The sequence below is a fragment of the Dama dama genome, chromosome 23 (assembly GCF_033118175.1).
Source record: "Dama dama isolate Ldn47 chromosome 23, ASM3311817v1, whole genome shotgun sequence".
Taxonomy (NCBI): Eukaryota; Metazoa; Chordata; class Mammalia; order Artiodactyla; family Cervidae; genus Dama; species Dama dama.
In genome coordinates this window covers 22,263,278-22,290,734 of record NC_083703.1, presented here as the reverse complement: position 1 = coordinate 22,290,734, position 27,457 = coordinate 22,263,278, and the positions used below count along the sequence as shown (strand labels likewise).

The window sequence follows — 27,457 nt, the reverse complement described above, 5'->3', positions numbered from 1 at the left end:
TCTTGGCATACCAGTATTATGACTTCACCCCATGTGCCCACCTTGGCATGTAGCTGGCATGTTTGCTGATTCATTTCTTATTTCTGGAAAGGAAATGGGACATTAACCTTCTGAAAACAGAATTTTGACCATATGACTAATGTGGTTATAAACCATCAATGACTCCCCTTTGACTCTGGATCTGGAACTAGGTTGACCTGATATCCAGTTTTGTCACCACTAGCACAGTGGCAAGCTCCTGAACCTCATTGGGAATAAGTTACTTTATCTGCTAACAACTGATATATTTGGTTTCACTTTTGATTTGCACTTTTGTGTTTAGAAGTAAACTTTCTCTACACTTTCTCTGCTTTGCCCTTATGCATTATTGATACCAATATTATCCTAAGTGGCTCAGTGGTAAAGAATCCACTTGCCAATGCAGAAGACACAGGAGATTCAGGTTCAATCCCTGGGTCAGGAAGAGCCCTTGGAGGAGAAAACAGCAACTCAATCCAGAATTCTTGCCTGGAAAAATCCCATGGACAGAGGAGCCTGGTGGGCTACAGCCCATTGGGTAGCAAAGAATCAGACATAGCAACTGAGCATGCACGCACTCATAAAGTAAAGTAAGTAGGATGGTTTTTCTACTTCTATTATTTTTAGAGGTAATAGCTAATAACTTTATAGAAGGGTTTAACCAACTTCTTGAGTCACCATTGTGTTGCACATCTACACTTTTCCTTTGGGATAAAGTTTTCTCTTTGTTTCAATACTTACCAAGGAATTATTTATTTATTTATTTTTAATATTTGTTTATTTCTGATTGCACAGGGTTTTCATTGTTTTGCATCGGCTTTTCTCTAGTTGCAGAGAGTGGGGGTTACTCTGTAGCTGCAGTGTAGGCTTCTCATTGCAGCGGCTTCCCTTGTGGAGTGCAGGCTCCAGATGCACAGGCTTCAGTAGTTGTAGCGCATGGGCTTCGCTGCCTCAAGGCATGTGCTATCTTGCCAGACCAGGGATTGAACCCTTGTCCCTTGTATTGGCAGGCAGATTCTTAACCACTGGACCACCAGAGAAAACCTCTTTTATTAGAAAGCCTATGGATAATAAATATTCCTCTGACCACATCTTTATTTCACTCAGGCTTTATTTTAAAGAGCTTACCAGAGCATGGAATTTCAATTTGACAATTATGTTCCCTCAGTACTTTCCCTCTGTTGTCATGTGGTGTCCTGAGACAAGTCCATGGTCAGTTTAATTGCTACAACTTTATAAGTACTGTGTATCTGTTCTTCCAAATGCTTTAAAAATAGTCTCTTTCTCCTAATATCCTGCAATTTTTCTATGACACATTAAGTGGTGGATTTGGGGTTTTTTGTTTTGTTTTTCGTATGTGTATAGTACTTTGTGTGGTACATTTGAAGTCATAATTTTACTCAATCAAAAATATTCTCAGCATCTTTTTTCTTTCAATATTGCTTTCCTAATATTCTATTTTTCTTAATGTTTCTAGAAATCATAGCACTCTACAGATCACTCCCTTCTGTGCCCTTATCTGTGAGGAGCCAATGACATCCTTATCTGTGGTCCTTGGTTGACTTTCTATTGGGTTCAGCCAGAGGGAGACAGAAGCTGGAGTTGGAAGGGTGGGAGAATGGAGAATTCAGATATGTTTTATCTGTTTGTTTCCTCCAGTTTCTCTGACAGGCAGCTGCTTCCTCAACTCCCACTCCTGCTATGAGGTCGCCTCCCCACCGTTCCAGTTCTCACGGGGAACTGTGTATCCATGTCCCCTCCGTGTAGTCTTTCTACTGCTGCTAGCCTCCAGGAGTCTCACCATCCCTTGTCATTCCTTACACCTTGCCAATGCCTTCATTAAAGTAAGTATTCTTGGAAGTTTTGTTATTTTAGCCATCTGGATTTGTCTTTTCTGATAGGCTTCTAACACCAGTATACCATTATGAAGGACAGTCAGGCAGATCTAATTCTAAATCCATTCTTCATTTTCTTATACCTCACACTATTTCATATACTTGACCTTCAATAAATGATTACGTTTTATATATTGTGATACATTACCATAAAGACAAACAAAAATATAGGCAAACTACTTGCCAGTATGGATACACAGTTGTTCCCTAGGGTGATTTGTCCTAGTGAAAAAAAATAACATAAAAAGAATATATTACAAATCTTCTATCAACATATATCTTTTTATGTATATAACTTGTGTCCCTCCATAACCAATAGGAAAAGGCAACACATTATACTTTACATCGTTACAGAGAAAATTCTTATAATATCTTTTTTAGTTCCAACAAATGGAAAAGAATAATATATATAATGCCTTATTTCTATGTTGAAGCCTTCAAACTAAACACATTCTCATTCTGACACTCTAACAAGAGAACAGTACTTTTCAGTTTTATCTACAAAATGAAAAAAAGTAATTATTAGAAAATATTCTTCTTCCAAACTTAGAATTCCCCATATATACTCCAAAGCATGCTACTTTAGTCTTCTACATTTTCAGATAGTGGCAGCACTGAAACACAAATTTTGCTACGAAATGATCTTATATGTTTTCATTCTGAATCCTCAGGCAATAAATTCAAAAGGGATACCTTTCTCTTAATACCAAAATGCCTGTTCTCTCCTTTTATCTTTTTTTTTTTGCTGCACCTGTGGTATTTACTGCAATATATTTGTGTGGTCAGTCATGGCACACAGACGGAATGAAAAGTCAAGAAGTCAACACTATCATATTTTGCTTAAAGTTATTTTTTCCACATTGTGTGTTGCCTTTTCTAGTTTTCATACGTCTGACTTACAATTCCTTATGTTTCAATACACAGTAAACAGAAGGATAATACAACCTTATAGATTTATAGCTTATATAAAATCTAGCCACTGATCATGAATAGAGGTCATTTAATCCTAAACTTAAACAAGAGACATAAACAAGTTCCATTACCTCCTTCTTCCTCCTGGTGCAAACAAGGAAAATAAACAAAGTCTTTTTCTGAAGAATACAAAGGGATGCCCTACATCTCAGAGTTACAGATGGACAGCAGATTAAGGCAATCACACAAATAAACCAGGACTTTCAGAGGATAAGAAAAGTCCCACGGAGGGTTCAAAATTAAAATGCACTGAACTACTCAGATGTGTCAACATTTCACTAGGAAGAGGGACAAGTTCAAAAAGTTCTACCTCATTTGGTAGATTCTGCTTCTGTAAGGCAGAGATCAGCCACCTAGCAACAGCACAAAGAAGTCTGCTCTTAACATAGTTAAACTCATGCTGGCTGAGCAGGAAGAAAAGCTGTGTAGGATCAGGGCAGAGCTGGAAGGCCTGCAGTCCCAGTGACACTAGGGAGCCTGGTTTGGGAAATCATGAAATTCCATCAGAGGCATGACTTTCTGCCAGCATTCTTCGAAGCTCAGGTCTCAGCACCTCTGCTGGGCACTCTCTCCCCTATTCAGGAGATGGGGCTGGACACATACACACACATCAAGCTTGGCAAAGCGAGAACGGATGTCACTTCCAATCAATGACTACCTCGTCAAAGCACCGGTGTGCATAGGCCAGGAAAAGTGAGAAAGTAAAAACTGTGTCAATGAAGAGGAAACATTTTCTGATGCAGCTATTTTAGGACTGGTGAGGCACTGAGCTTTTTCAAGACCCTGATCTTCACAATATAGACAGTTATCTCTTGTTCTCTCTCTTTTAAGGCCAGTCCTTTGGCACAGTAGATCCTGCCCCAGAAATAACCCACCACTTTTCTTCTAGGAGAAGAGAAATATCTACTTAACAGTCAGGTCAGACCAGAGACTTTGGAAAATATCTGGATCACAAATCTCTGTCAGCAACAACCAGTGAACAAAATCTGGGCCATGTGCTTCTTTGGAGGGCACCCTTTCGGGATGAGTCCACACCACAGGTCATTCAGAAGGCAGTTGCATCAGACTGTCAAAGTGAGTCAGCTGTGAAAGTTTACAGGCTGGCAAGGGGAGTCTAAAAACAACCGGACAATTAAGTGGCCCAACACTTCACAAGGCTTGCTTTCTGGGAAAGTGTCAGAGAGGGAGGATGAGGTATTACTGGGCTTTTGATTTTCATGATTCTCTGGGCATATGTGATCAGAGGAGAATGGAGCTGTGGGAGGGAGGTCGGGAGGGAGGCTTGGTGAGAGAGGTTATTTGTTTCATCGTCAGTCGCATTCCTGGCCTGCCTGGGCTGTCTGACTCCACACGAGGCAGAAAGTGTGTAATGCTTTCTGACAACGGGGGAGGAAAACCCAGAGACAGGCACATCTCATCACGGAGCTGCTGCTAAAAGCAGACAGTCGGCTCTGCCTTTTACTGTAAGAGGTGTTATTCTTTTTTAAACACTGCAACCATTTTAAAGATCTTTTTGGAAAAAATGCATTTCTGAACTACAAGAGCAGTTCTTGTTAAGATAAAAACGCAGAAACTAAAATGTGAGATTGTCCTTTTCTCCAGAGCCAGTCTCCTTCTAGAGAGGTCACGGACAACCCTGAATGCGTCGATGCTCATATTGCCATAAGCATTTGTCTTGCATTTTCACATACTTTCTGCCCGCCCTCCCTCACATAGGATTTTAATACACATATTATTTTGGAATCTGCGCATTTTTACCTAACAACAAAGATACTTTTCTGTCAGGATTTATATTTCATTTAAAAATCATTTTCAAAATACTAGTGGCAAAATACCCAAATCAACACATTTATCTATATTTTTTTGTTAATATGATAGTGGGCTAGAGTCCTAGGGTTGAGATGACTGAGTTTAAGAGTATGGATATTAAAAATCTTGAATGGATATTGTCACTTTGTCTTTCCTACAAGTTTCTTTTCCTAAATGTTGTATGTATAATTTCCTAAATATACAAGTTATATTCCCATAATCTGTATAAAAGAGGGTAAATATTTCTACCTTCTAGTAGATATTAGTAGATAGTAGTACTATTGAGTAGTACTACCTACTATCTATCTAGTACTATCTACTAAAATGGTAGATATTACTAAATATTCTTTTGTCACCTTGATAGGATAAACCAAAGTTTAAAAGGTTTAACTTTGTACTTTTTTATTAATGAGTGTTGAGTTTTTTCTGGTATGTGTTGAACATTTATTCCTTCTTCAGTGAATAATCTTTGTCTATCATTTATTGCATTATATGTATTGCTCTGAGGGGATACTACATATATTATAGTTAATCTCCATCTATGGTATTTACTGTATATCTTTCTTGTGGCCTGCTGTTGTGTCTTTCACCATTACTGCAGTTTCATTTTTGTTTAGGAACCATCCATGTGGTCAAATTTTCCAAACCTGTTCATCTTTTCTGGAGTGGGTTACCATTTCCTTCTCTAGGGGATCTTCCCGACCCAGGGATCGAACCTGGGTCTCTCGCATTACAGGCAGACACTTTACTGTCTGAGCCACTAGGGAAGCCTGTTATGGTTGCTAGTAAGCTTATAAATGACTTCCATTCTTCAAGATTTTAAAATATTCTCTCATTGTATATTTTCTTTAATGATAAGTTTTTCCTATTTATACCTTTAACAAATCTGAGATTAGTTCATTATACCCAGATTAATTTCTGGGTGTGTCAATAACAATTAATATTTTAAAATAAATAGCTAACCAGTAGTCCTAAAATCAATTATCACATAGTCCAACCCATCTACCCTCATCAACATGAAATGCCAATGGTTTTATATTAATTCCACATAGCTATATCAACCTATTAGTAGACACTTCATTCTGTTCCAATAGTCTATTTGTCGGTTTCTGTCCCTTCTCCACAATATTTATTACCAAGACCTTATAGCAACTTTTAATATAAAGTACAACAAATAGCAATCCTTAATTTTGTCTTTAAATATTATATTTCTTTTTCTAGTGAACATTAAGATCCACTGGTCTACTTCAAAAACAAACAAAATCTAAAACACTAAAAAAATGTCCTTTGTTAATTGTCATTATTATATTATTGAATATTGCTAATTCCAGAAAGTAAGTTTGCTTTCTTTTCTTATCCATTTGATTAGGTCTTTAAGTATCCTTCATTTGTGCCTGCAGTTTTCTTTATGTGGGTCTTCATCATTTAAGTGTACGCATGTATATACTGTAATAACACTATCAGGATGGAGCTCTTTTTCTAATTATCTCGTTTAATTATTGTTCTTACTAGTGAAAAGGAAATTTAATTAGTCTTGCATTTTTATCTTGTATCTATCTACCTTGTTGAGCCCTTTTTATCATTCTAATAGTGTCATAGTTAATTTGCTTGACTTTCCAGGACTGTGAGTATCTGCAGTAATATTTGTGTTTCTTCTTTTTTAATATGTTTAATTTTGACTTTTTTTTGCTTGTTCCTTCACTCCAACCTCTTGAGCAAATAGAATAATCTCAGATCCCCCCTTTTTTTTTCCTTATTCCTGGCTTTAAGGGAAAATACTTTCAGTTTTTAAATTAGACATACACATTTAAGTTTTTGGAGGAGAGGGACTACACCTTTGACATGAAATTTCTACTATGTCATTTAATCTAATCAACTTTAATATTTCTGTTTGGGCCAATTGTGGTGATTTATATTTTCCCATCAAGTGGTCTCTTCATGTGTTATTAGTAGATATGAAAAGAAAAGCAACTGCATGGCCTTAAGCTTGCTACACAGAACATCTGAATGCTCTCTTTTTAAATTGACTTCTTGAAATTTTGAAATAATTTTCATTTACAAAGCATTCAAATGTTATTATAAATATATTTGTTAGTCCTTAGCACTTCAGTACTCTGTTTGAAAAAAAAAAACAGAGGTCCTGATCTTAAAGAATTGTTGTTGGTTGCTATGGAGATGATTTCAATGATGTTAAATAAGAAACTGGCAAACAGATTACTAGTGCTTTCCACTTAGATACATTTTAAAAGTGTTCTTAAGTAAATAAAACAATTATGAATTATATATATTTAGCAATACAGAAGCTCTTTTCAATTCAAAGCTCCATCATGGCAGAGAATGTTGGTTTCTTAGTGAATGTTAATTTCCCCTCCTCTTTAGAAAAAAATGAGGTAATTAATTCAAAGTCATGGAGTTAGTCAATGGTGGATGGAGTTCATACCCAAGCCCAGGTTGACCTGGTTTTAGGGTCAGATTCCTGCCCTCTTTTGTACACTTCCTACAGGCTATGGCTCATATGCATGTGGGTTCATGGAAATAGAGAGGAGTTTCTACAAGTTGGGACATAAAAAACTAATCTGGAGTTTTTCAGGTAGTCAAGGTGAGAAAGTGAAAAATGGGCAGAAAGAAATAACATGAACACTCATAAGAATAGAAGTGCATAGTGTGTTAAAGAAAACATCCAAATGCAAATAAAACTTAGTTTTATAATTTCTTCAGGCATTTGAGTCAAAGCTATACTCAATCAATCTGGCAATTATAGAATCATGAGTCACCAGGACTTTCCTGGTGGTCCAGTGGCTAAGACTCTGTGCTCCCAATGTTGGGGGCCCAGGTTTGATCCCTGGTCAGGCAACTAGATCCCACATACAGCAGCTGAAGAGCCCACATGCCGCAACTGAGACCCGGTGCAGTCAAATAAATTAATTAACTAATTAAAATAAAATTTAAAAAAAGGAGTCACCTAGTCAAATACCCAAAGAGGCAACATATCACAATGGTTGATAACTTAGGAGTACAGACACTGGCCAGAAGACTAAGGTTTAAGTCTTAACGCCACCACTTTCTTGCCCTTTGTCTTTAGGAAAACTACTCAATTTCATGGTCTCATTTTCTTACCTGCCAAATCAGACACAATATCATCTACCCTATAGGTTTCTGTGAAGGCCACAGTCACGTCAGACACTTAAGAGGTACCTGACGTGTGACAGTAAGACATCTGATTTTTGACATTTGCGTCAAATGAAAGAAAAGCCGTATGATAATTCTAGCAACTATGACTGTATAGTCTCATTTTCCTTTAGCCTGCCCCAGGCGACACTTGTCCCACATCTGGTAGAAGGGACACCCCTTAACTGTTTACGTCCCAACTGCAGTCCGTCGTGGGAAGATACCATCGTTTATTCCGCCACTCTCCTATATGTCAGCATTTAGGTTGTTTCCAATATTTTGAAATTATAAAAAATGCTTACAGTGAATAACTTTGTGGACATGCATTCTCATAGTGCTGGAATTGTACCAAGAGTATAAATTCTAAGAGTGGAACTCTTAGGTTCAAGAAGTAAATGCATATGTAGTTTTGCTATATCCTGCCAAATTCACTTCTCTAAAAATTATACCGATTTGCATTTCCCCTAGCAAAGTGCTTGTTTCTTCACTTTCTTACCAACAGAATATATTGCTCATCAGAGAGGCAGAGAAGAGCATCTTAGTATGGTTTTATCTTTATCATGAATGAAGTTGAGGTTTCTTCATATAGTTAAGCGTAATTTTGCACATTTTTAAACTAATCATGGTCTGTTTTTAATCTGATGTTTAGGCTTTGGCCATATTTTAAAATACTTAAGTATTAGGCATATTTTCATTTTCCTGAGATATGTGATACAAACATTTTCTCTCAGACTGACAGGTGTCTTTCAGTGTTGCATATGGTGCTTTTTTATAACATGCAAAATATTCCTTCTAACCACATTTTTATGTAGTCAACTTTATCAGTATTATATTTTATCATATTTGGACCTGCTTTTTTCTTATATCCAAATTATTGAGAAATTCACCATGTATGTAACTGGTTTTAAAAATCACCCTAGTATATGCATGGTTTCACTTTGAACTCTGATCTACCTGAAGTTTATTTTTATTTGTGTATGCTGTGAGGTATAGTTCTAATTTTTATCTGTTTTCCAAATAGAAGTTGCCCCATCACTGCTTGAAAGTCCATCCTGTTCTGAGACTGAGATGCTGTCATTAATATTTACTAAGTTTTCATATGCAGTTAAATGTATTTCTAGACTTTTTATTCTGTTAGTCTAAAATGTCTATAAAGTCTACTTAATTTCCTGTACTATCCTGCTTTAATAGTAAGGACTTTACTATCTTTGTACTAGTCAGTCTACTCAGCTTCTAGTAGCTTTTTCAACAGTTAACTAGCTAATTCTATATTTATTTTCCCGTATGAACTTTATTATCAAATTATTTACCCCAATTTGTGGATATTTTTGTAGGGTTGTGTAAAATTCATAGACTGACCTAGGGACCAAGGTGCTTTAAGAGGTTGAGTCAACTACCCAGAGAAGGAAAATGTCTTTCTATCTGTTCAAGACTGTGGGATTGATTTTATCATATGGATTTGCTTTTTACTTTATTAAATTTATTCATAAATATTTTATCTTTTTGTTTTTGTTATGAATAGGGTTTCCTTTTCCATTTTCCCAGAGTTTTGTGTATACTGACTACTGATTTTTGAATGCTAATTTTATATCCTCCAAACTTACTTATGGAATTGTTTTCAATTTTTAAATTTTATTTATGATTAATTTTCTAAGGTTTTCCAGGTATACTGTCATAATAATTTAAGTTCTTTCCTAGTTCTTAGGCTGTTTTTTTTTTCTTTTGTTTTTGGTCCAACTAAATTGATTACTATCTCCCATACAATATTAAATGTCAGTGAAGATAGGGGTCAAATTTCCTTGTTCCTAACATTTTAATGGAAACGCCTTGTGTGATTCTCAATTAAGATACTGAATTTATAAATAAAGAATTGATTCAAAATTTAAAATAAGAATTTCTTATCACATTAAGAAAGCATCAGTTGGATACCAATTCATATGTTCCTTAAGGCTTTTTTAAAAAAATCAGGAATGGATATTAAATTTTGTCAAAGACTTTTTTTTTAAATTCTGGAGAAAATCCTAATAGGTTTGTTTGTCTCTCTGATTTCAGAAGTCTAATGCTTGACTAATCCCTTTTCCTTATTATTTGGTCTTTTTCCCTACAGATAATGAGAATATTTTTCTTTGGTTTAGAGCCTCTGGTTTTTACTAGGATATATCTTGGAAATGCTGGGTTTGTGTCAAATTTCCCAGGTTGCTGACAAACTGTCATCTTAACAGTTGTTCATCCTTTCATTATGTAAATTCAGGTCTTCTTTCATTTTTGAGTTTCTTGGATGATAGTTTTAAATATTAATTCTGTTCTATTGTTTTGATTTCCTTCCTTAGGGACTCAAACTACAGTTGATCTTTGAACAACTTGAGGTATAGGGACTCCAACCCCTGCACAGTTGAAAATTTGTGTATAAATTTACAATTGACCTGCTGTATCTGAAGTTCCACATCCCCAGATCCAACCAGTCATGAAATATGGCATACTGTAGTACATATGTTTTTTAAAAATCTGTATATAAGTGAATTTGTAATCTGCATATAAGTTGTATGTACTTCAAATCCATGTTGTTCAAGGGTCAACTGTACATGCATGATTTTTGCCTTCCACTTCAATTACTTTCTCTTTGGTTCTTTTTACTTCATCTCACTTTCATTCCCTTGGTTATTTTCTCACTTTTGTTCAAAATTCCTTAACAAATTTAATTTGAATATATCCTCCCTTGAGAGAATTATAATTTAGTTTTTCTTTTTTACTTTCTTTCCTGAGTTCAATCAGTAATTTTGATTCTTACTGTTGTGTTGTCCATTGGTACTTTGGTTTTGACTTTCTCAATTAAGATTTTTTTTTTCCCTTATCTCTAAATGTTTTATTTTTTTCTGACAATATTTAGGAGAAGGAGATGGCAACCCACTCCAGTACTCTTGTCTGGAAAATTCCATGGACAGACGAGCCTGGTTGAGATCGTCAAGTACTCTGTCTTTTGTTTCATATTACTTGTTTTTTCTTCTTTCCCTCCATCCTTCTCCTTCCTCCTCCTCCTCTTCTTTCTCTTTTTTGTAGGAAGAAGAATAGTGTTCATAAGGTGAACTTTTAAACAGTGGCTTTGTAGGTATGAAAATTGCATTTACTCTTCATTTAAAGCCCAGGGTTGTAGATTTCAGGTATGGTGGCTCAGACAGTAAAGGGTCTGCCTGCAATGCAGGAGACCCGGGTTCAATCCCTGGATCGGGAAGATCCCTGGAGAAGGAAATGGCAACCCACTCCAGTATCCTTGCCTGGAGAATCCCATGGATGGAGGAGCCTGGTAGGCTATAGTCCACCGGGTCGCAAAGAGTCGGACACGACTGAGTGACTTCACTTTCACTTTCATAAGATTCCTAGTTTAAGAGCACCCTCTTCTGTCATTATAGCAAAGTAGAGTTTCTTTAATGGGTGATATTTATTTTTTTTTATATCCATTCTGTCCTATAAACTGGAGAGTCATTACTTTTTAGCATAATGAGCATATCATAGGCTCACTCAATATTCTTCTTACAGTCTACTTAGAAAACATTCAATAGTTCCTTTGTGGTTGACGGTCTGAGTTTTGGTGAGACCATATGCTCACCTGGGCGTCCCTGGTGGTTCAGATGGTAAAGAATCTGCCTGCAGTGCAGGAGACCTGGGTTTGATCACTGGGTTGGGAAGATCCCCTGGAGAAGGAAATGGCAACCCATTCCAGTATTCTTGCCTAGAAAATCCCATGGATGGAGGGGCCTGGCAGGCTGCAGTCCATCGGGTCACAAAGGGTCAGATACGACTGAGCAACTTCACTTTATATGCTCACCTCGGTAACTTAAGAACATATTAAAAAGTATTGATATTTTTTCCTTGAAACTCCAGAACTCTGCATGTATATCCATTTGTTCATCTTTCATTCAGTATATCACACAAATAGCTCTTACAATGTCAGGTATGAATTTGGTACTAGTCATGAAAAGACATACAACAAACTCTGGAAAATTCTTAAAGAGATGGGAACACCAGACCACCTGACCTGCCCCCTGAGAAATCTGTATGCAGGTCAAGAAGCAACAGTTAGAACTGGACATGGAACAACAGACTGGTCCCAAATAGGGAAAGGAGTACGTCAAGGCTGTATATCGCTACCCTGCTTATTTAATTCATATGCAGAGTACTTCTTGAGAAATGCTGGGCTGGATGAAGCACAAGCTAGAATCAAGATTGCCAGGAGAAATATCAGTAACCTCAGATATGTAAATGACACCACCCTTATGGCAGAAAGCGAAGAACAACTAAAGAGCCTCTTGATGAAAGTGCAAGTGGGGAGTGAAAAATCTGGCTTATAACTGAACATTCAGAAAACTAAGATCATGGCATCTGGTCCCATCACTTCATGGCAAATAGATGGGGAAACAGTGGAAACATGAGAGACTATTTTTGGGGGCTCCAAAATCCCTTCAGATGGTAGCTGCAGTCATGAAATTAAGACACTTGCTCCTTGGAAGAAGAGTTATGACCAACCTAGACAGCATATTAAAAAGCAGAGACATTACTTTGCCAACAAAGGTCCATCTAGTCAAGGCTATGGTTTTTCCAGTAGTCATGTATGGATGTGAGAGTTGGACTATAAAGAAAGCTGAGCGCTGAAGAATTAATGCTTTTGAACTGTGGTGTTGGAGGAGACTCTTGAGAGTCTCTTGGACTGCAAGGAGATCCAACCAGTCCATCCTAAAGGAGATCAGTCCTGGGTGCTCATTGGAAGGACTGATGCTGAAGCTGAAATTCCAATACTTTGGCTAGTTGATTCGAAGAACTGACTCTTTGGAAAAGACCCTGATGCTGGGAAAGATTGAAGCCAGGAGGAGAAGGGGACCACAGAGGATGAGATGGTTGGATGGCATCACCGACTCAATAGACATGAGTTTAAGTAAACTCCGGGAGTTGGCGATGGACAGGGAGGCTTGGGATGTGCCAGTCCATGGGATCACAAAGAGTCAGACACGACTGAGTGACTGAATTAACTCATGAAAGGGTACAAAAAACATCACCTTTATTTTCTATTTTGGTCTTCAAAATTTTTGCCCACACTCTCTAAAAGAATTTTTGAAAATTCTGAATTTCCTTTAAGTCAAAGTTATTATTTTTTTAATCTTAACTTTAAGCAATTGCAAATTATACACTCTCCAGGCTAGTAAAAATAAAACTCTTATACCACTTTTTCAAATGTTGTCATTGAAATATATATATCATGGTGATTGGATACACATTGGTGGTGGTTTAGTCTCTAAGTTGTATCTGACTCTTGGTGACCCCATGGACTGTAGCCTGCCAAGCTCTTCTGTCCATGGGGATTCTCTAGGCAAGAATATTGGAGTGGGTTGCCATTTCCTTCTCCAGGGGATTTTCTTGACATAGGAATTGAACCCAGGTGGCCTGCATTGCAGACCATTTCCTTACCAACTTAGCTACAAGGGAAGCCCCGGATACACATTATCTTCCAACAAAAAATACATGAAGAAGTTTGCCTTTAGTGGTTAGAATTTTTAATAGCTCCTTTTCCTCTCATTGAACTAATATTTTGATTTTCCTTTCCAACTGATTTTTGTCATTCATATTGCAAACTTTTTTATATCACAAAGCTTTGTTATGTTTTGAAACTTTTCTGCAACAAATACGTAATTTATTTTTTAAATTGTCTGTGATCATAACTAAGATTTTATCCTTATATATAAAACTAATAAAAATTGGGAAAAACAAATTTTGATGGTCATAAAAAATAAAATTGCATTGGAAATGTGTTTCTTAATAGGATAGATAGGTTTTAAATAGGTAATGAAGTAAAACAAAGACTTGTAAAATAACATAGAGGCAATAGGGGAGCATAGAAGGAGCAATGAGTCATTTTACTTGGTTGGTATGGGAAATGATCTCCAAGGAAAATGCCATTTATATTGGATCTTAAGTATTAAAAAGCATCCTTTGGGAAAATAAGGCAGGAAAAGAAAACTTGAGGCAGAGGTAACAGTGTGTGCGAAGCGTGGAGAAAGAGAAGATGACCTGTCGAGGCAAAAGATCTTTTTGGACATGTTATATTTGTGATGCCTGTTAGATGTCCAGATGAAGTCTGATGTCTTCTTGGCAGCTGAATTTAAGAATGTGGAATTTGGTAGAATAGGTTTGAACTGCTAATATACTATTCAAAGTCAATAAATTAACCCAAGCTTAGATGAGATCATATGGTAAGTGAAAGTCGGCAGAAAAGAGAAGAATTTCAAGCACTGAGTATTGGAGCACTCCAACATTACAAGGAGAAGGCACCAGTAAAGCAAAGTGAGAGTGATGGCGAGTGATATTTCAGAAACCAGATAAAGAAAATCAGTAATTCACTCTCACATACTGCCACGCAGAGGAGATGAGAAAAGAGAAATTATCATTTTTATTGTCTTTTAAAATTCCAGGTTAAAATGCCTTTCTAACCTAAGGGCTTCCTAGAAATGGTATTCAAAATTTCCAAAAAGATGTTTATTTTCTTTTGTCATCCTTCTATTTTTTTTTTTTTTCTTTTGGGTATCTAGAAACTGCTGCTTTCTGTATTTTGTTACTAGGTCATTTGCTACATAGGGATTTTTGTCTGTTGTAACTTTTAGAGTGTATCATTTTAATTTAGCAATATAACCTTTTAAAAATGTGCTTATATATAATTTTGTGGGGTTTTGATATTAAAGGTACCACTGTGTATTTTTTATTCATTTGTCAAATCTTTGTTTCTAGCCTTTTTTCAGTTCTTCTTCTAAATATATTTTTGTTTAAAATTAAATATATGTGAAATAAAAATATATAATGTTTATACAATAAAAATATATATGAAATAAATATGTATATAGTAAACTTCTATATATGTATGTAATTGTATAAGTACTTTAAATTTAATGCTGTTTCCTATTTCTCTCTCTTAGCCTGGCCAACTTGATTTTCTTTTCTTTCTTGTAACTTCTTTCCTGCCCTCCGTATTAACTTGGAATTTATATTACATAGCTTACTCTTTTTCTAATAAACATGTTGGTATATTGAAATAATATAATAATCAAGCCTCCTCAGGTGAAGAATAATTTACATCTTTTGGCTCATGGTTTGCTTTTAAGTCATTGAACATGCCAAGCTATTAGTGTTTCTCAAGTAATGGGAAACCATGGTTCATCTTGTAGCTCCTACTCTTGTGAATAATTACAAGCTCCTAGCAATACGAATGACCTTATAAAGTCTCTGTCCTCTGGGATTGTAGATTAAACCCCAAGGTCCTTTCTCACAGATTCCAAGGGGAAGTCCAAAGGCTTTTCTGACAGGTTTCCTTAGGAAACCATGAAATTCTTGTATCCACAGCGGCCTGAATGAGAGATGAGCTTTGGACTTCTGTCCTTATTTCTTTGGGTGAGAATGACAATGAATTCCCACTCCTGGGGATGAGAAAATAGGGCTTGACATAAAGCCAACACCTTTCCACAGTGCCCTAGAGTTACTCTAAAACCGTATTCTAAAGCTGTCTTCATTTAACCTTATATCAAAAAATGAGTACCTGCATGTGACAAATGAACTGGATGCTAAATTTAACTGGAAATGAATCTGACACTAAGGGCCACTAGAAATAATTTACATTGTTATTTGGCTTTACAGAAAGACACATTATGCTTAACATAAGGAACTGTACAAGAATAAGTCAAAGGATGGGTATTGCAAGATAACTGTGAAACAAAATATTTAAGAACCAAACAACCAGTAATAGGATTCATGGGGTTAATTAAATGAAGACAAGCCCATATATTGAACACTATATACTACACAGTATAAAATAGTGGCATAGTAATAATAATAAGTAGCATTCCTATAATGTCTTATGTGTCAGGCTTTGTGCAGAATGTCTTACGTATATTAACCCCTTTAAATCTCATAACGGCTCTAAGAGGCTCTATGAGTGCACTTATTTTCTCCATTTTAACAAAGAAGAAGCTGAAACAGTCAAATTAATGGATTCACCCAATAATACACAACCAGTAAGTGGTAGATCTATAGCTATGTTGACTGATGTGAAAGAACAGCATGACATTTCATGAAGAGATTAAAGAAAACACACATACACAATACAAAGTGTATTGTAAAGTATAATTTACATTTCTGTAAGAAATAAATGTGTGCTTGTGTGTGTGTGTGAAAAGAAAGCCATGTGGGTATAAACCGTACTACTTAAGAGGAGGATTTAGGTGTTGGGATTTCTACTTTTTGCCTCATACACTATTTTATGCTTTTAAAAAACTTTACTACAATACACGTGTCACTTCTGCAGTTCACCATTTAAAGAAATAAAAATTTGAATGAAAAGGCTACCATATTATACTATGAAAAAAATGTTAAAAAGTCATATTTTTCACCCCTATGGAGCTGATAGCCCTCAGACCAGTTGTTTATACTGATGGTAATTACAGTTAGCTATTTGAAAAGTATTATTTATTATGAAAAGTAACATAATAAAATACTTCATTGGCTTTCCAGTCAGTGAATTCCTTTATATTGCATTGGCCAAAAACTTCATGCGGGTTTTTTCCATAAGATCTTGTGAAAAATCCGAACAAAGTTTTGGCCAACTCAATACATTTTGCTGCATTAATTTCCTTCCTTTAGTCTAGCTCTCTCAATCCTCTTGTCATATCTTCTCCCCCCACATCAGAGTTTCCTCACTTGAGAGAAACAAGTTTCAAACATCACCATCTGGATTTCAATTTTTAAAGTTTATTTAAGTACACGAGGATGTTGCCAAGAACGCAAAACTCTTTGCTTGCTCGGCTGAGACTAACTACATTTGGAAGTTTTTGTCTAACCATCAGGGTTAGAAAAGAGAAAAACTGAAACCTCCTTATTGTAAACAGTTGACACTAAACAACGTTACCCACTCAGCTGATGTTCAATAAATATTTATGTCATCATTCTCAATTTCTTCCACAAGATTTTTAGAAATTAGTAATATGTATCCTGTATTTCCATGAAGTTATAGTTTGTAGAAAGCTAATTTCCATGGAAACTGATACAGGGAAAAGTATAATTTTGCTAAGATGTTGTGAGTTAAATTATGTAGTGAATTTGAGAGCCAAAAACTTTGAGAAACACATTAATATTTCTGTTTCAACAATGTTAAAATAGTGTAGTGTTTCATCATAAAAATTTTTGTTGTTCTCCTTAGTAGACAAGTTTGCTTTCTTTTAAAGTGATAAACAAATTTTCCTCAAATATTAATGTTGACTCAGAAGGATATAAGCATTTAAACAACTATTAATGAGTTTTTTTCAGATATTAATACTTCTGTGTGCTTTGTTATGACTTCAGTGTCAACCTAAAACCATTTCTCTAATAAGCAAAGTAATATATACACTGGTCTGTTAGATTAAAAAATCATAAACACAAATATAATGGAATATGCATCATTTCCTTTAGAATTTATAAAACTGTTTTACACGATATTCCCTAAAGGGTGAGAGAAAAAAAATCAAGCCATCTTTGATAGGTAATATAAATAATTCCCAGAAGAAATCATAAGAACTGTTTCTGATTATTTTTGCTTTAACTATGCAAATATATTCCTTATCTGTACCTTAACTTTATCTACTCATAAACATCCATTGAATAAACCAGAAAAAGGTTATACTTATGAATTAATTTTATTCTTGTCTTGTTAGAAAAGAAAACTATAGAACATGAAATAAAAAGGGAGATAGAAAATACAGACACTAAGTTTATCTGAAATAGGATGACACCTATATGAAATCTTTTTATAACCTGATATAAACATTAAAAACAAGAAATAGTGAATATTATTAAAACTATATATCCCATACAATATAAAATGAATGTCGAGAGATATAAAATCATGTGAAGTCATTGATATTTTTCTAAATATCATATATTCCTTTCTCACACTCAAACAGATAAATGTTAATACTGCCATTATTCACAGTTTTTACCTTAATAACCACATGTTCCTTATGTTCTGTTAGATCAGCCTCAAGAAAAACAAGATGACTATAATAAATGTTTAAAAAAATTTAAAAAGGCAATTATTCTTACCGACACACTGGACCATTTTTCTCCACCACACAAGTCCCACCATTTCTGCAGTAGCCTCTTGGACACTCTGAAAAGAAGCAACCCAAAACCCACAGTTAATTATAAATATTACCAGGAAGAAGGAAGACATATTACTATTAATCAAAATATTAAACCTAATCATGGAGAATAAATTGCTTCCTACTTGCTAAAAGCACAAGAATTTGTTTAGGCTATTTTCCTGTTTGTTCAATGCTCCCCACTGCTCTGGACGTGTTCATTCCTTATACAGGCCCAGCGCTTGGTCCTAAGACTTTCTTTCCCCATAGATTAGGTACAATCTACTTATTTAGAAGGTCTGTATGACGTTTTTGTGATTATACTGAAATGTTTTCTTTACTGAAACATTTCTGCACTTCCACACACCAGTCACTATATCATGGCAGATAAACGCTTCGCATGGGTGACTGTCATTTTGATAAAATGTCACTCGTACGCAGACTCTTGTCCTACCCTCCATGTCTGTGACAGACGTCAACACAGCTCAAATGGATCCTCACCGCCCTGAACCTGCTTACTTTGCTGCTGGCATCATTCCTGAGTTCTAGGTTAGCATGAACATTTATTTTCAAAGATGGTTTGTTTATAAGTTAAAAAGAAGCTAAATAGTTTCACGCAGTCATGCCTGTAGAAGTGGTGAGTGTTGCTCTCCCAAATACACTACCACATGTGTAAGACAGGGAGCTAGCGGGAGCCTGCTGATTAGCACAGGGAACTTTAGCTCCGAGTGCTCTGTGACAATCGGGAGGGATGGGATGGGGCCTGGGGGTGGGAGGCTCAGGAGGGAGGGGATGTATGTATGCATAATAGCTGATTCACATTGTTGTCCACCAGAAACTAACACAACAGTGTAAAGCAATTATACTTCAATAAAAAAAGAAGTGGTCGGTGATTTCAGCTCTTTGCTTTACACTGTCTCCTTGTATTGTCACTACATGATCCTGATCCATTGAAACTTGCCAATTTCCCCACTCACTTAACCCCCTCCTTACTCTTTTTGGCTTCTTCACACCTCCTCTCTTGTAGGAGACAATTCTTCTCTGATTAGGCTATCATAACTCTAGTAGTTGAGAAGCCTATACTGCTTTTCATGTGTAATCAACACATCTATTTTGAGCCCCTATTCTATGTCTGACACTTGGCTAGGCACTGGATATGGAATGATAAATAATACAGGAAGCTTCATAGCTGTTAAGGCTGAGGGTACTGGAGCCAGACCACCTGAGTTGAAATTTCAGCTCAGTCTATGAGCTGTGTGATTCTGAGTGAGGTAGTTAATCTCTCTGTGCCTCAGGTTTCTCTCTGTTAAACAGGGTTAATAATAGTACCTATCTCATGGGGCTGTTGAGAATGTTAATAGAACATCAGGCTCACAATATGTGCTTCAGAAATGTTGATCTAAAAATGATATAGGCACAGCCTCTGCTCTCATTGACCTTCCAGCTTCATAGAGGATGTAAAAAGTGACTAGGGAATTAAAATATGGCATTAAAAGTAGTCTACTTTGTAATGAATGTAACAAGGGTAATGGGGACACCAAGGAGAGAACCTAAGTCAAATTTGACCAATAAGGAAAAGCTCCAGAAGAGCTTTTATTTGGATAGGTGTGTGTGTGTGTGTGTGTGTGTGTGTGTGTGTGTGTGTGTTAACGTAAACATAAAGACACAGAGGTCTGAGAAGAGACTGTAGTGTATTTGAGAAATTGAGGGACGTTCCACCAGACTGGGTTGTTGATAATACAAAATATGAGAGAAAGTCATAGACACACAGGGACCAGATCATCTGGGTTCAGTGAGTTTAAACTTTATCCTAGGAGACTAGGATCTTAAGAAGAGAAGTGATATGGCTTATGCTTTAGAAAGATAATTCTGGCTACAGAGTTTACAGTCAACAGAAGGGCCAAGGCAAAAAATCTGGGTGTACAACACAATCCAGGAACGCCTGAATGAAAGGGACGGAATGGGAATATTCAGAGTTGTGGGAATTTATGAGATATTTAAAAACTGGGACTGAAACATTTTGGGAAAGTCAAGGATGATATTCAAATTTCTGACTGGGTTACTTATTAATAGATGACTTGATTCCTTGAGTTGTGGAATTTATGGGGAAGGAAGATTTTAAAGGGAACAATGATGCTGTGTTTAGGTGCCTAAGGAACATCCAAATGGAAGTATTCATTGGGCAGATTTGTAGGTCTGAAGAAAGGTGAAATATTAACATAGATAGAGAAACCATTTACTTGGGCAGAGGAAGGATGATGTTCATGAGGCAGAGCAGAAAAGTAAAGAGGAGAAATAGAGCGATTAGGTAGGTATTATCCACTGAAGGAAACCGTGAGTCTAAAGAGCCAGATTGTCAGGTCCGTCACTGAAAGTTCAGAAGAGGCTGGTAGAGGCATTAGAAAAGAGGAAAACAGGGAAGAAGAAAGGTTGCATTCTGGAAACAAACTTGAAATATACCACGATTCGTATACATTTCCTTTCAAAACTTTCCAGTGTTTTGCTTTTCTTGGGTATATTTCCTGTCCTGCCTTTGCCAAATTCTCCTATGGAACTTCAAGAGGAAAGTGCAGGGCTGGAGATGAGCATAAAGAGCTGCCCCCCTCAGGCATTGAAGGCAGACTGGACTGAACAGAGCAGATGTGAAATTTCCTTCATAAATAAGAAATTAGCTGGCCTGACTAAAAATACCCTAATTTGATATAAATAGATATATACCTTGTTAGATTAACCATTATTATTGATATTTTTTGTCTTCAGTTCAGTTGCTCAGTCGTGTCCGACTCTTTGCGACCCCATGAATCGCAGCACGCCAGGCCTCCCTGTCCATCACCAACTCCCAGAGTTTACTCAAACTCATGCCCATTGAGTCAGTGATGCCATCCAGCCATCTCATCCTCTGTCGTCCCCTTCTCCTCCTGCCCCCAGTCCCTCCCAGCATCAGGGTCTTTTCCAATGAGTCAACTCTTCGCATGAGGTGGCCAAAGTACTGGAGTTTCAGCTTCAGCATCAGTCCTTCCAGTGAACACCCAGGACTGATCTCCTTTAGGATGGACTGGTTGGATCTCCTTGCAGTCCAAGGGACTCTCAAGAGTCTTCTCCAACACCACACTTCAAAAGCATCAATTTTTCGGTGCTCAGCTTTCTTCACAGTCCAACTCTCACATTCATACATGACCACTGGAAAAACCATAGCCTTGACCAGACAGACCCTTGTTGGCAAAGTAATGTCTCTGCTTTTCAATATGCTGTCTGGGTTGGTCATAACTTTTCTTCCAAGGAGCAAGCGTCTTTTAATTTCATGGCTACAGTCACCATCTGCAGTGATTTTGGAGCCCCCAAAATAAAGTCTGACAGTTTCCACTGTCTCCCCATCTATTTCCCATGAAGTGATAGGACCAGATGCCATGATCTTAGTTTTCTGAATGTTAAGCTTTAAGCCAACTTTTTCACTCTCCTCTTTCACTTTCATCAAGAGGCTTTTTAGTTCCTCTTCACTTTCTGCCATAAGGGTGGTGTCATCTGCATATCTGAGGTTATTGCTATTTCTCCCGGCAATCTTGATTCCAGCTTGTGCTTCTTCCAGCCCAGCGTTTCTCATGATGTACTCTGCATATAAGTTAAATAAGCAGGGTGACAATATACAGCCTTGACGTACTCCTTTTACTATTTGGAACCAGTCTGTTGTTCCATGTCCAGTTCTAACTGTTGCTTCCTGACCTGCATACAGGTTTCTCAAGAGGCAGGTCAGGTGGTCTGGTATTCCCAGCTCTTTCAGAATTTCCACAGTTTATTGTGATCCACACAGTCAAAGGCTTCTGCGTAGTCAATAAAGCAGAAATAGATGTTTTTCTGGAACTCTTTTGCTTTTTCGATGATCCAGCGGATGTTGGCAATTTGATCTCTGGTTCCTCTGCCTTTTTTGAAACCAGCTTGAACATCTGGAAGTTCACGGTTCATGTATTGCTGAAGCCTGGCCTGGATAATTTTGAGCATTACTTTACTAGCATGTGAGATGAGGGCAATTGTGAGGTAGTTTGAGCATTCTTTGGGATTGCCTTTCTTAGGGATTGGAGTGAAAACTGACCTTTTCCAGTCCTGTGGCCACTGCTGAGTTTTCCAAATTTGCTGGTATATTGAGTGCAGCACTTTCACAGCATTGTCTTTCAGGATTTGAAATAGCTCAACTGGAATTCCATCACATCCACTAGCTTTGTTCATAGTGATGCTTTCTAAGGCCCACTTGACTTCACATTGCAGGATGTCTGGCTCTAGGTGAGTGGTCACACCATTGTGATTATCTGGGTTGTAAAGATCTTTTTTGTACAGTTCTTCTGTGTATTCTTGCCACCTCTTCTTAATATTTTCTGCTTCTGTTAGGTCCATACCATTTCTGTCCTTTATCGAATCCATCTGTGCCTGAAATGTTCCCTTGGTATCTCTAATATCCTTGAAGAGATCTCTAGTCTTTCCCATTCTATTGTTTTCCTCTGTTTCTTTGCACTGATCACTGAGGAAGTCTTTCTTATCTCTCCTGGCTATTCTTTGGAACTCTGAATTCAAATGGGAATATCTTTCCTTTTCTCCTTTGCTTTTCGTGTCTCTTCTTGTCACAGCTATTTGTAAGGCCTCCTCAGACAACCATTTTGCCTTTTTGCATTTCTTTTCTATGGGGATGGTCTTGATACCTGTCTCCTGTACAATGTCATGAACCTCCGTCTGTATATTTAATCTCCCTCAAGTAAGAGCTGTGTTTTAATAAGAAAGAAATAGAAGTCTGATACTCCACAGTGTCAACATATAAAACACAAGTGCAGATTTTTTTTCTGGAGTGATTAAAATTTGCTTTGATGCTTGCTTTACATCAGAATGACTTTGTGGGAATCTAAGTATGCATTTTCTTGCACAAGAGAATGGAGCACAGCAGAAAGAACACAGGCATTGGCTGCAATAAAGAGTGAATCCCGGTGTCTGGGTGAACAAAGATTTGTAGGTTATCTCTGCGAGAAGTAGGTTTCTAAGTTTTTGCCTCAAAACCAAGTTGTTTATAAAGATAACGGGCAGAAACAGTACAAGCACTTTCATCTTTAATTTACTCAAAACAATTTACAGCAGAGAGCAGAGAGTGAAATGGGGAAAGACACCGACACCAGATAGTAATGAAGATACAAAAAATACTCAGTAGATAAATGAATGGTTGGGAGCTAGAAATCCATAAGCTGGATGTTAGAATTAGCACCACAAGTATCTCCCTGCCTTGTACCCTCTTGAGTTGTTTATCATGACTATGTGTCTGGAAGCCTAGATAACTCACTGTTAACCATGTGGAAATACCATTCTGGAAAGGATTCACATTCAATCTCACTCTCGTGTATGACTTTGGATAAGCAAAAAACACATATAAGTTGGATAAGTGATGAGTACAAAAACAAAAGTAACTTCTAAGCTTAAATCTAAATAATCTGCAGTTAGGCACACACACAAATATATATTTATATAAAATATTTTTACACATATATATTTATAAAATATGCTTATATATCTTTATATAATATTTGGGCTTCCCTGGTGGCTCAGCTGGTAGAGAATCCACCTGCCATGTGAGAGACCTGGGTTCGATCCCTGGGTTGGGAAGATTCCTTGGAGAAGGGAATGGCTACCCACTCCAGTATTCTGGCCTGGAGAATTCCATGGACTGTATAGCACATGGGGTCGCAAAGAGTCAGACACAACTGACTTCACTTTCACTTTTCACTTTATATAATATTTATATATAATATAATCATATATTTTTATATTTACATTTTATTTATATATATTTTTTCCTTCTCAGTTGCATGGAAACTGGAATAGTGATGGCTATTCTATGGTGGATTATAGGGAAGACTGACAATCACGTGAGTCCTGTTTTTCCCTCTGTGATACATGATTTAGTTAATGATTTATGTATTGTTGTTGGGTTAGGTATTTTAGGTATACAGTTCTTCATGTTTAAAATGAAGACGACCTTCTTTTATAGGACTTCTGGGAGGATAAATTGAAAGGACTGATGCTGAAGTTCCAATACTTTGGCCACCTGATGTGAAGAACTGACTCTTTGGAAAGGACCCCGATGCTGGGAAAGATTGAGGGCAGGAGGAGAAGGGGACGACAGAGGATGAGATGGTTGGATGGCTTCACTGACTCAATGGATGTGAGTTCAAGAAAACTCCATGAGTTAGTGATGATCAGAGAAGCCTGGTATGCTACAGTCCATGGGATCACAAAGAGTAGGACACAACTGAACGACTGAACTGAACATTTTTATAGCAGTGAATGGTATGAATAAAGTATTAAATGATTGGTCTCATCCATTTCCTCATATTTGGTGTTCTTTTTTTAATGATACAATTTATTTATTTATTTGGCTCTGCTGGGTCTTAGTCGCCACATGCAGGATCTTCAAATTTCGTTGTGGCATGCCGGATCCTTAACTGGGGCATGTGAGATCTAGTTCCCCAACCAGGAATCAAACCTGAATCCTCTGCTTTGGGAGCATGGAGTCTTGGCCCCTGGACCACAAGGGAAGCCCTATTTGGGGGTTCTTTGAATTTACCATGGAACTTAATTTCTATTACCACTGCTCTCTCCAAATTCTCTTCTTTTATTTTCCCCCTTCTATCATCATGATCACCATCATCACTACTGTTTACAAAAGACCTGCTCTATCAGAGACAAACAGCAAGAGTCTCAAGAATTTTACTGATTTTACTTCATTTAATCCTCACAGCATTAAGTGGTATAACCCTATATCCCATACTTATCTTTTTTTTTTTTTTTTTTTACAGAGGAAGAAACTGGTTAATAGTATAATTTGCTTAAGTTACCAGCAAGGGAACACCAGATGTTTAACTAAATTTTGGTCCTCTAGTTCTAAATCCTGTTAGTCTAAAGACATCAAATAATTTGCTATTCAGTTCAGAATTTCTACCGCCCCTTGTGTTTCTTGATATTATGTGGTATTTAGGCACTGCCATGGATTAAAATACATATACACAGTACACGGTATGTAGTTTCAGAAGCTCTATGGATTATAAGAGTTCACCAGAAAATTGTGCAGCAAACTAAATTCCTAGTGGGTAGAGACTTTTCTTTATCTTGAAATCCCAGCTCAGGGACAGCAGTGGGGATTAACTGCATTTCAGAAACTTGAAATAGCTTCACAAGTACTTGTATGAGAAGTCTTTATGTTATGTTTTGGTTTGGTTTTCAGAACCTCTGAAACTTTACTAAGCTATATTATTATTATTGTTGTTAAAATATTAAATTAATACTATCTCATCTGATAACTGTATATTTTGTGTGCCTTTCCCTAATTCGCCTTCAAATAATGATTATCATAATTACAGTATCACTTTAACATAATCTTTATTAACTATACTACTGCGAATGACTGGAAAAAGACTTTCAATGTAAATTAACTCAGACATATTCTGTTTAATAATTTTCTGTTGCCTAAGCAACCAAAACTTGAAAATATTCCTTCTTAGTTCCCTTCTTGGGAACAAATAGGACTCATTGAAATATACTTAACCTGCAACACTCATGCAGTGCCTGAGCTTGATGTTTTGGTTAATGACTTAAACCTTGAGGTGAGGGGAGACCAGCTGCTCACCATCTGTTGTGTGACCACTGGGAGAATTATTGGATGCTGTAAGATTGGGCTCATAAATGTCTGTGAAATGCTGACCTTAAGAGAATATGATGTTTTAAAAGAGGAAGGTATAATATGCACGGACACATTTTAGCATGGATGAGGTATAAAGGCATTCTTAAAAACAGAAACATTATCATATTTGATTGACAAACTAAAAGGCATAAAAATATAAATAAGAGAATACATAATATAATATGGATCTTTTTATGAAAACTGTTTCACTAGTTCTTTATTTCATTCTAACCCAACAGCTGTGGCAATATGACTATACTTTGTAAATGAAATAAGTGAACTGGCGAGTGATTGAAATGACAGATGACAAAAATGTGTACTATAATATTATCTACAGATTGTCCATCATACAGTATGAATGACAGGTCTTCTGTTTTCCTGACCGTATTTTAAAAGATAGAAAATGTCAAAGTAGACAGTGAACTATAACATGTTACAGTATACTTGTTCTCATATAGGACTATCTTGAAAACAATCTCAGTTTTATATAGATAAATATGAGTACTGGACATAAGGGCTGTATCTTCATAAGTTCAAAGAATGGACTTATTTCATTATTACCATTCTTATTCTCTTCAGAGTAAGATCTCTCTTCAGAGGGTAAGAACACTTCCTTTTGTATATCTGATCTGAGGTATAAGCATGCCTAGTAGAGATATAAAGTCAAAGAGCATTCATCTTTGCATATTTTATGGGATCAGATTTGCCCACTTCTTGATTTCCCTTTGTGCTCATAAAATTCAGTGCTGTGCAAGAACTCATTTTTAGCAGTATAAAAAATATTTTTGCATTATGATTTGATTTTAAATATCTTGCCTTTGTTGCTTATCTCATAATGTTTTTTTATCTTGAAAGATACAAAGAATATATTCTGTCCTAGTTTTGATATGAAATATCCCCAGTTTATTTATAAAATGTGATTGAATATATCTTTTATCACCAGTCCATATTATCTTTTAGTTGTGACATTTACATTGTCTCTATCTTTTATTTTACATATCCTGGCATGAAATGAAAATTCAATTACTCAGGAGAGATGTTAACAATGTGCCACAACAAATTAGAGGCTATTAAGGCAGTTTTGATAAAAGTATAATCACAAAAACACATTATCAGTTCTTATAAATATTCTGGGGTCAGAAGAAAGAAAAATGTTTAAAAGCAAGTCTAAAGTTTCATAAACTGACTTTTAAGCATGACTAGGAAGAGGTGAGAAAAATGCACAATTAAAAAATATTAATAACATATTAGACTATGTAGGGGTTATATAAGATTAGATTATGTAGGGTTATTATAGAAACCAGCAATTTGCATAGAGGAGATTATTAAATGCTAATTATGCTAAGTTATATTAAATTAAAATTGTTTGATTTTTATTTTGTGAACATTTTTAAATGGAGTATGCATGAGTTCATTGTATTATATACTGTACATTTTTATAAATGTAGCAAAATAACCTTAACATTCTTCCTGCCACTAAGCCAATAACAGAAATGTAATTATTCTATGTTTGCTATTATTTAGAATTTCAAGTTTTAATATTTTTATTGTGCACAGGTGAAGTTACTGACTTATATCACAAAGAATATTTTAATGGATAGTTACCTGAGCAGCTGGATTCATCAGGTTGGAAATCCATGCAGTCTGCAAAACCATCACAGCGCTTGTGCACTGGGATACAGCTGTTAGAAGAAGAGCATGTCAAAGCTCCATGAAAACAGCTCTCGTTGGCTGAAGGA

At 36.4% G+C, this 27,457-nt stretch overlaps 1 protein-coding gene and 1 long non-coding RNA gene across 4 annotated transcripts in view; one reads left to right on the top strand and one right to left on the bottom strand.

The window, feature by feature from the left end:
* Positions 1-27,457, bottom strand: part of MALRD1 (MAM and LDL receptor class A domain containing 1) — a 522,662-nt gene that overhangs the window by 69,604 nt on the left and 425,601 nt on the right. For all 3 annotated transcript variants that reach the window (XM_061126168.1, XM_061126170.1, XM_061126169.1), the window contains 2 exons: positions 27,324-27,449; positions 17,973-18,039 (listed from right to left, as the gene is read on the bottom strand). In XM_061126168.1, coding sequence (XP_060982151.1) covers positions 17,973-18,039; positions 27,324-27,449 — 193 coding nt within the window. The remainder of the gene's footprint in view (positions 1-17,972; positions 18,040-27,323; positions 27,450-27,457) is intronic.
* Positions 250-27,457, top strand: LOC133044646 (uncharacterized). Its single transcript, XR_009690012.1, has 4 exons — positions 250-608; positions 1,678-1,862; positions 23,844-23,907; positions 27,276-27,457. It is a non-coding gene; the product is annotated as an uncharacterized LOC133044646 (long non-coding RNA).